Source organism: Empidonax traillii, unplaced genomic scaffold (assembly GCF_003031625.1).
Source record: "Empidonax traillii isolate 1590-97213 ecotype Southwest subspecies unplaced genomic scaffold, ASM303162v1 scaffold1730:size102414, whole genome shotgun sequence".
NCBI lineage: Eukaryota > Metazoa > Chordata > Aves > Passeriformes > Tyrannidae > Empidonax > Empidonax traillii.
The window spans coordinates 9,606-18,711 of NW_020956923.1; the positions used below are offsets into that span (position 1 = coordinate 9,606).

The 9,106-nt window shown below is 51.1% G+C and overlaps 1 protein-coding gene across 1 annotated transcript in view; it reads left to right on the forward strand.

The window, feature by feature from the left end:
- Positions 1-6,283, forward strand: part of RCC2 (regulator of chromosome condensation 2) — a gene marked incomplete at its 5' end in the record, with an annotated part of 7,092 nt that extends 809 nt beyond the window's left edge. The window contains 10 exons of the mRNA XM_027908498.1: positions 1,412-1,555; positions 1,671-1,802; positions 1,891-1,979; positions 2,269-2,383; positions 2,591-2,757; positions 3,604-3,784; positions 3,857-3,962; positions 4,058-4,130; positions 4,258-4,335; positions 4,939-6,283. Of these exons, the coding sequence (XP_027764299.1) occupies positions 1,412-1,555; positions 1,671-1,802; positions 1,891-1,979; positions 2,269-2,383; positions 2,591-2,757; positions 3,604-3,784; positions 3,857-3,962; positions 4,058-4,130; positions 4,258-4,335; positions 4,939-5,043 (1,190 nt within the window). The remainder of the gene's footprint in view (positions 1-1,411; positions 1,556-1,670; positions 1,803-1,890; positions 1,980-2,268; positions 2,384-2,590; positions 2,758-3,603; positions 3,785-3,856; positions 3,963-4,057; positions 4,131-4,257; positions 4,336-4,938) is intronic.
- Positions 6,284-9,106: the final 2,823 nt, after the last annotated feature.

Consider the following 9,106-nt stretch of genomic DNA (forward strand, 5'->3'; position numbering starts at 1 on the left):
TGTACTAATTTGGGATGGAGCTGGGGGTGCAGGATGCCCCAGTTCTGCAAAGCAGAATAAAGATGTGGCTTATTTCTTCTGCCTTTAATTAATTTTTCCTGCTTATTTTTAATGCTTTTACATGTAATTAATATTTTTATTAATTATTATTTAGGAGGGTTGTTTGTTATAGTTGCAGAGCATAAACTGGGCCAGAACTTGGGGTGGTGCCCCATATACACCAAAGCAAAATATACACCTGTGCTTTTTTGGATGTATTTATATTTTAATTAATTTTTCTGCTCTTTTTTATCCCTAAATATTTAATTAAAGCTTTAATTAATGAATCATTTTGGAGAGGGTTCATTTGCAGTTGTGCAGCACAGTCTGGGTTGGAACTTTGGGTACGCTGGAACTCCTGCAAAGCAAAAATTACTGCACTGCTTATTTTTGATGGATTTATGTTTCATTAATTTGCTTAATTTTTATGCACTTATCTTTAATTAATTTTATTAATTAAGCAGGGGAGGAATCACAGCTGCACAGTTTAATCTGGGCCACAATTTGGGGTGCACTGGATTAAGGCGCTGCTTATTTTTGCACTTACATTTAATTATTTTTTCTGCTGCTTTTTATATTTTTCCATTGAATTGATTTTAATTATTTATTTATTTATTTTTAAAAAACATTCAGTAATTGGGGAAAGGAGTGAAAGTTGCATCTCTTAATCTGGGCCAGAACTAAATCTGCAAAGCAACATTAAGGCACTGCTTACTTCAGATATACCTACAGTTCATTAATTTTCCTGCCCATTTTAATGTGGTTAGATTTAATTCTTTTTATTATTTAATTAGCTGGGGGAGGAGTCACACTTACATGTCTTAATCTGGGGCCAGAATTTGGGGTGCATTAAATCTCCTGCGAAGCGAAGTGAACATGCTGCTCAATTTTTCATGGATTTGTGACTAATTTGTCTTTAATTAATTATTTTCTTTACACTGTAACTGATTTTCTTAATTTTGGGGGAGTATTAATTGATTAATTAATTGATTAATTAATCGAGGGGAGAAGTCACAGTTGTATATTTTAATCTGGGGCAGAACTTGGTGTGCACTGAATCTCCTGCAAAGCAAAGTGAACACGCTGCCTTTTTAGGATGCACTTATAACCAATGTTTTGTCCTTATTTTTATGTGGTGTTAATTAACTGATTGATTAATCAATTGATTGATCAGTTAATTATTGAAGGGAGCAGTCACAGCTGCACATCTGAACTTGGCGGCAGAACCTGGTGTGCACTGACCCTCCTGCAGGGCCCAACTGCTCGTTCTTAACACTTTCACACCCAATTTCTCCGCCTATTCCGACATCTTTCCACTTGCTTAATGTCCTCCTTGATGAACCCCCTCTCCTAATTAATTTCTGTCCCCCAGTTGCCTACAGGAACCTGGGCCAGAACTTGTGGGGGCCGCACAGGTACGGGTGTCTCTCAGGAATTCAGGTGCGCAGCGTCGTGTCGGGGCCCTGCGCCGCCCACAGCCTCCTCATCACCTCCGAGGGCAAGCTCTGGAGCTGGGGTGAGTGGCAGGAAAACCGGCATGCATCCCAGGAAAACCCTTGGGAGGCCAGGAAGCTCCATCCTTTGTTAAAAAGAGCGATTTTAGGCTGCTAAAAACGGTGATTTTGGCTCAGGTCGCAATGAGAAAGGGCAGTTGGGCCACGGGGACACGAAGCGCGTGGAGGCCCCGAAGCTCATCGAGGTTTTGGGGGGTGAATCCATCGTGCTGGCAGCCTGTGGGCGCAACCACACCCTGGCACTCACAGGTACTGGGGGGGAAAAGCTTGGCATTCGGGGCAAATTGCTTGAAATCAGCCGGTTTTGCCCCAGAACGTTGCTGGTTTTCTGTTGCAGAGAGCGGCTCCGTCTTCGCCTTCGGGGAGAATAAAATGGGGCAGTTGGGGTTGGGGAACCAGACAGATGCCGTGCCCAGCCCTACCCAGGTATGGCCTCTCCTTCCCTGCTTCCATCCCCCTGGGTTTGGGTGAAAAACCAGCAGTTTGGTGGGTTTTTCATTTAAAAAAATGCCCCAATAAAGCCCAAACCCCCTCGGGATACGAGAACATTATGGGCTGCATTTCCAGCAGCAGTGGGAAAACAAAAGAATTCTTGAAATTCAATTTTTAACTCCCCAGGTTGGAGGATTTGGGAATTTCCTCTGGGAAATTCAGCACCTTGCCTTTTTTCTGTGTTTTTTTTAACCCTTTTTTTTCCTCCCTGCTTTTCCCCCAGATCATGTACAACGGGCAGCCCATCACCAAACTGGCCTGTGGAGCCGAGTTCAGCATGATCATGGATTGCAAAGGAAACCTCTACTCCTTTGGGTGCCCTGAGTACGGGCAGCTGGGTACGGGGCTGTTTTGGGGCCGATTTTAGGGGATTGGGAAAAAGGGCAAAACTTCCCACCTCGGTGTCCCTGTGGGAGCCACCGAGACCCCACAGTGAAACCAGCGCTGGAAATCGGGGTTTGCGGGAGGAGAGTGGGGTTCTTATGGGAATAACAAGCTGTGGGAAGGGGAGGGATCCCGTCTTTATGCCGGTGTTGTACCCGCAGGGCACAACTCCGACGGGAAGTTCATCGCCCGGGCGCAGCGGATCGAGTACGACTGCGAGCTGGTGCCGCGGCGCGTCGGGATCTTCATCGAGAAGACCAAAGATGGGCAGATCCTGCCCGTGCCCAACGTGGTGGTTCGGGATGTGGCCTGTGGAGCCAACCACACGGTAAGGAGCAGAGCCCCCGGCATGGGGAGGTCACTGGCAGGGAGTGTGGGAGGTGAAATATTTGCAGGGAGGCATCTAAGGATGGATATTCATGGCAGGAGCTTGGGGAGAAGTCCTTGCAGCCTTCATCCGAGGATGGAAGCAGGAATTTAAGGATAAAGCCTTGCATCTGAGGATTGAAGCAGGAATTTAAGGATAAAGCCTTGCAGCCTGCATCCAAGGATTGAAGCAGGAATTTAAGGATAAAGCCTTTCAGCCTGCTTTAAGGATGAAGATTTGCAGCAGGAATGTAGGGATAAACCCTTGCAGTCTGCATTTAAGGATGATTTGCAGTGTGCATCTCAGGCTTGAAGCAGGAATTTAGGGATGAATCCTTGCAGCCTCTGTTTAAGGATACAGATATGCAGTCTCCATTTAAGGACTGCAGTAGGAATTTAGGGATAAGTCCTTGCAACTTTTGTTTAAGGATGCAGGTTTGCAACCTGTGGTTAAGGATAAATATCTGCAGCATTTCTTTAAGGTTTGGGACTTCCAGGGTGCCCAGAGAAGCTGTGGCTGCCCCTGGATCCCTGGAAGTGTCCAAGGCCAGCTTGGACAGGGCTTGGAGCAGCCTGGGCTGGTGGAAGGTGTCCCTGCCCATGGCAGGGAGGTGGAACAAGTGGGACTTTCCAACTTTTCCTTCCAACCCAAACCAAACCTCACCTTTTCCTTCCAACCCAAACCCTGACCTTAGGATTCCCTAAGGATAAATCCACGCTCTTTATTGCACCTGCTGTGCCTCCACCTGCACCAAGCTGGTCGGGTCTCGGCTGCTGACGGTGGGGGCCGATGTTTTCCCACCCCCAGCTCGTCCTGGACTCCCAGAAACGCGTTTTCTCCTGGGGGTTCGGGGGTTACGGGCGCCTGGGCCACGCGGAGCAGAAGGACGAGATGGTGCCACGGCTGGTGAAGCTCTTTGACTTCCCGGGCCGCGGAGCCGCCCAGATCTACGCGGGATACACCTGCTCCTTCGCCGTCAGCGAGACAGGTTGGCATTCCCAGGGTACTTGGGGGTTTGGGAATGCTCAGGGGTGCCGTGGCCTGACTAGCAATGTTGCAGGTGGCTTGTTCTTTTGGGGAGCCACCAACACGTCCCGGGAGTCCACCATGTACCCCAAGGCTGTGCAGGACCTCTGCGGCTGGAAAATCCGCAGCCTGGCCTGTGGGTGAGTCCGAGCTCCAAAGAAACATTCCCATTCCATGGGGTTTGGGGTGGGGGAGAGGGGCCCAGGGGGCTCACCCTGCCTTGCACCCTCTGCAGGAAGAGCAGCATCATCGTGGCGGCCGACGAGAGCACCATCAGCTGGGGGCCCTCCCCCACCTTTGGGGAGCTGGTAAGGAGGGGTTACTGGGGACCCCCCACCCGGGGATACCCCAAAACCCCTCCCAGGCAGTGGGAGGGACTGGCTGCTACCAAAGCCCAGGCTGATTCCCCCCCTCTCCATGGGATGCCCTTGGCAGGGGTACGGAGACCACAAGCCCAAATCATCGACGGCTGCGCAAGAGGTGAAGACCCTGGATGGGATCTACACGGAGCAGGTGAGGGGGGATCACCCACAGGGGGCTGGGGCAGGGCACAGGGACCCCCTCAGATGGATAGGGCAGCTGAGGCCGTGCACAGCTCAGCACACCTGTGAGAGTCAAGGGAGGACAGGAGGAGCCCTCTCTTGAAATAAATAGTGTAAATAAATTGGTGTCTGAGGCCGTGCACACTCATGGGGTGCTGCAGGGAGGACATGACGGCCCTCCCCGTAAATAAATAGGGATGGTTGGAGTGCCCTCCCCGTAAATAAAGAGGGAAGGCTGAGGCCGTGCACAGCTCAGCACACCCATGGGGTGCTACAAGGAGGGTGTGGGGCCCTCCAGGTGTCCATGGGCCCCATTCCTCAGTGTCCTCTGTCTCCCCCCAAGTGTGCATGGGCTGTGTCTCAGTGATCCCTGGGCCATGTCTCAGTGTCCCTGTCCCTGTTGCAGGTGTCCCTGGGCTGTGTCTCAGTGTCCCTGTCCCTGTTCCAGGTGTCCCTGGGCCGTGTCTCAGTGTCCCTGTCCCTGTTGCAGGTGTCCCTGGGCTGTGTCTCAGTGTCCCTGTCCCTGTTCCAGGTGTCCCTGGACCGTGTCTCAGTGTCCCTGTCCCTGTTGCAGGTGGCCATGGGCTATGCCCACTCCCTGGTCATCGCCCGGGATGAGTCGGATGCGGAGAAGGAGAAGCTGCGGAAGCTCCCCGAGTACAACCCCCGCACCATCTGAGGGACCCCCAGGCCCCCAAATCCCGCTTTTCCAACCCCGCTGCCGTTCTCACTCCCTGTCCTCCCATTCCCAAAACCTTGGGGGGGGGTTATTTCCACACTCCCCCCGGCTTTTTGAGTTCCCGACCGTAGCAGGATCTTTTGGCACATCCAGGCTTGGTTTTGTAGGGTCTTGTTTTTAATTATTTGTATTTTATTTGTATTTTTCTGCATCTTTTTTTTTTTATTGTTTCCCATTTTCCTGGCCACGACTACCCCTGGCTGCGGGCTCAGGATCAAAGTGGGGATCTGATCCCGGCTCGGGATCCCTTTAGGGCTTCAGGATCCCTAAAGAGCAGCTGCAAACGCCTCCTTTGTCCCCAGGATTCCCATTTTGGTGCCAGTTTTCCTTACTTTAGGTGCTATCATTTTTGGGATATCCCACACACGGCCCTCCAGCATCCGGAGGGAGCCAGGACCTGGATATCACCCCCCCCCCCGAACCTCCAGGGCCAACCCCATTCCCAGCATCATTCCAGGGCTCCCCTCCCCACTGGCGCAGGGAGATCTCAGGGACGAAGAGGGGAGTCCTGAAGGATTTTTTTTCCTTGGAATTCTGAGTTTCCTTTACTCCTTGCTCCTGATTTTGCCTGGGATCAGCCGGAATTCCCTCCTCCCCTGCCGTGCACTGTGCTGGAGAAACGAGGTGCCTTTTGGAGCAGAGCCCGGCTCTGCCTTCGGTCATTTCCACTCTCGCTTTATTTCGATTTTGCAGATTTGTAGGGTTTCTTTGGAAATCATTCCATGGTTTTTAGGTCCTTCCCACTCTCCTGCTGGATGCTCCGGGCCAGGCGGGGAGTTTGCAGTAAAAAAAAAGGGGCTTTTTGGTCATTTTGGGGGCTTGGGGGGTTATTTTGGGGGGTTTGGGGTGGGGTGTTAAAAAGGAAATATCCAGGCCAGGGAGAGCAGCTGGGCAGGAAAGGCCAATATTCCGCTTTTTTAGCAATATTTAGGATTTGGGGGGGTGTGGCACCAGCGGATGCCACAGCCCCGATAAAATGGGGGGGGGGGGAATCACCAAAACCCCACTTTTACCCCCCAAAAAAAGCCTCTTGTTGGGTCATTGCTGCCAGCAGAGGCTTTCCAGCCTCGTGGAATGCTCTGGAAGCAGGAGCAGCCGGGAAGATCCTGAGCAGGGAGGCCGGGGGGGGCCGGGATGGGCTCGGGGGTTTTATATTTCTTGGAGTAAATGTTTAAATCAAGGATGTGTCGTGTCCCCCCCCACCCAGCGCCGACCCCGCAACCCCCTCGGGGCAGCTCCTCGGGGTCCCCTTTCAGCTCTTCCCTTCTCACTTTTCAGGTTTAAAATCTCAAGGTTTTTCATCCCTAAAATCTTCATTTTTAAAAAAATTTTGAAATATCAGTTTATTTGGGGGTTTTTTTTAAAGCCCTTGTGTTTCAGTTTTAAAATTTCAAATTGTTCGTTTTTAAAGTTTCATTTCCTTATTATTTGAATTTCGATTTTTTAAGTCCTAATTTTCTAATTTTAAGGATTTAAAATTTGACTTTTGAAATTTTAATTTCAAAAAATTAATTTCAACTTTTAATTTTTTAAGTTGTAATTATGTCTATTTTTATCCTTATTTTTAAATATTTGAATTTTTGTTATTGCATTTTTAAATTATTGTCATTTTTCTGACTTACTTTTAAATTTTATCTTTAAATTCTATTTTTATTTTACTTTGCCTTCATGTTTTCATTTTTAGTTCTAATTTTGATGCTACTTTTAAATTTTTCATTTTTATTTTTGTTTTTATGTTTTAATGTATCCTAATTTTTTTCCTTTTAGCTCTACTTTCTATTTTTCAAACTCTTTTGGTTTTTATTTTTCATTCTGATGCCTCTATTTCCTGTTATTTTTAATTTCTATCCCATTTTTAACTTGTTGCTTTTTTACATCGTACTTTTTACTTTTTTTTTTTAACTATATTTTTCTCTCAATTTTCAATTTGAATTTTGGAATTTTCATCTTTATTTTCTTGGGGTTTTTTCATTACTAACATTTTCAAATGTTTTAATTTTTACCATTTACTTTAAATTTTTTCATTTTTTGCTTCACGTTTTTTAATTTCCAACATTTACTTTCAATGTATATATAATTTTTTTTATTTATAATCACTTTTAACTTAAGACTTTTCACTTCGAAATTTTTCCTTTCCGTTCTGGATTTTCCCATTCCCTTCCTTTCCCCAAAGGCCCCACGAGCAGTTGCTGGAACCCCAATCCCTGCCATGAGGTGGCACCACCTCCATCCCAAAGTATTCCTGCTCCATCAGATGGCACCACCTCCATCCCAAAATATTCCTGCTCTAATTTGTCCCTTCAACATTCCGCAGGGTGGGAATTTTGGAATGTATGGGAGTTCCCTGTGTGTGTGGGGGGGTGACTCCATCACGGACAAGGGGAGGGCTGTGGATCCCCCTCTGGAATTCTTGGACAACCCCAATCCAGGGGCTGGATCCAGGGGCAGGGCCAAGTGCCGGGTCCTGACCCTGCGTCAGGACAAACCCGTGGAACGCTCCAGGCTGGAAAGCCGGGACAGCCCTGGGGGTGGCGGTGGCAGCGGCCGGACACGATCCGGGTGTGCCCGGGGGGGAAGAGCCCGATGGGCCCGGGCTGGGCCCGGCCCGGGGCGGGGGGACAGGAACAGGGCAGGGCCCGTCCCTGTGCTGGGCACGGCCCGGGCACCTCCAGCCCCGGGGGCACCGCTGGGACCCTCCGGACAAGGAGGGCACGGAGGGGCTGGAGCGTGTGCAGGGAAGGGAATGGAGCTGGGAAGGGGCTGGAGCAGCAGGAGGGGCTGAGGGAGCTGGGGGGGCTCAGCCTGGAGAAAAGGAGGCTCAGGGGGGACCTTCTGGCTCTGCAATCCCTGACAGGAGGGGGGAGCCGGGGGGGGTCGGGCTCTGCTCCCAGGCTGGACACGTCCCATCCCAAAAATCTCCCCATGCCCAGCGTGGGCAGCAGGGCAGGGGTGGGTTCTGCCCCTCTGCCCCCTGGGGTGGGACCCCCCTGCAGAGCTGCCCCCAGCCCTGGGAACAGCACAGGGAGAACCTGGAGCTGCTGGAGAGAGTCCAGAGGAGGCACCAAGAGATCAGAGGATGGAGCAGCTCTGAGAGGGGGAAAGGCTGGGAGAGCTGGGATTGTTCACATGGAGAAGAGAAGCTCCAGAGAGACCTTGGAGACCCTTCCAGGGCCTAAAGGGGCTCCAGGAGAGCTGGAGAGGGACTGGGGACAAGGGATGGAGGGACAGGACACAGGGAATGGCTTCCCACTGCCAGAGGGCAGGGATAGATGGGAGATTGGGAAGGAATCCTTCCCTGTGAGGGTGGGCAGGCCCTGGCACAGGTTGCCCAGAGAAGCTGTGGCTGCCCCTGGATCCCTGGAAGTGTCCAAGGCCAGGTTGGATGTGGCTTGGAGCAGCCTGGGCTGGTGGAAGGTGTCCCTGCCCAGGGCAGGGGGTGGAACTAGATGGGATTTAAGGTCCCTTCCCACCCAGCCCATTCCATGATTCCATGATATTTGTGCATGTGGGACGTGCCCATGTGGATTTTGGCACTGGCATCAAGGCAAGAGCTCTGTAACCCCACTCACCACTACTCCCCCTCCCAGTTTAACCAGCTGAACGTTCATTCCTGTGCTGGGAGATTCACAACCCCCAGAAAAACATCCCCCAGCGAACTCCAAAGGAGCCACGGCCTGTTTTTAATTCGAACACTGAAGGCACTTGCAGGGGTGGGGGTGGGATTTGAGGAGGAGGAAGAGGAGAAGGAGGAGGAGGAGGAGGAGGAGGGTTGGTGCTGAAGCCGCCTCAAGGCACCATGTGCCACCACTTGAAGGCAAAGGGCTTCCTGCGGACGTTGGTGCCACAATGGACCTCCCCGGACCCGACGTGGTAGGAGAAATAGTCGTCGATGAAGGTGCAGGTGAGGCCCAGGGGCTCGAGCAGCTCCCGCACCCGCTGCTCCAGACAGCACTGCCCGCCCACCACGGGCCCGAAGGGCTTGGGGATGCCCAGCTGCTTGCCC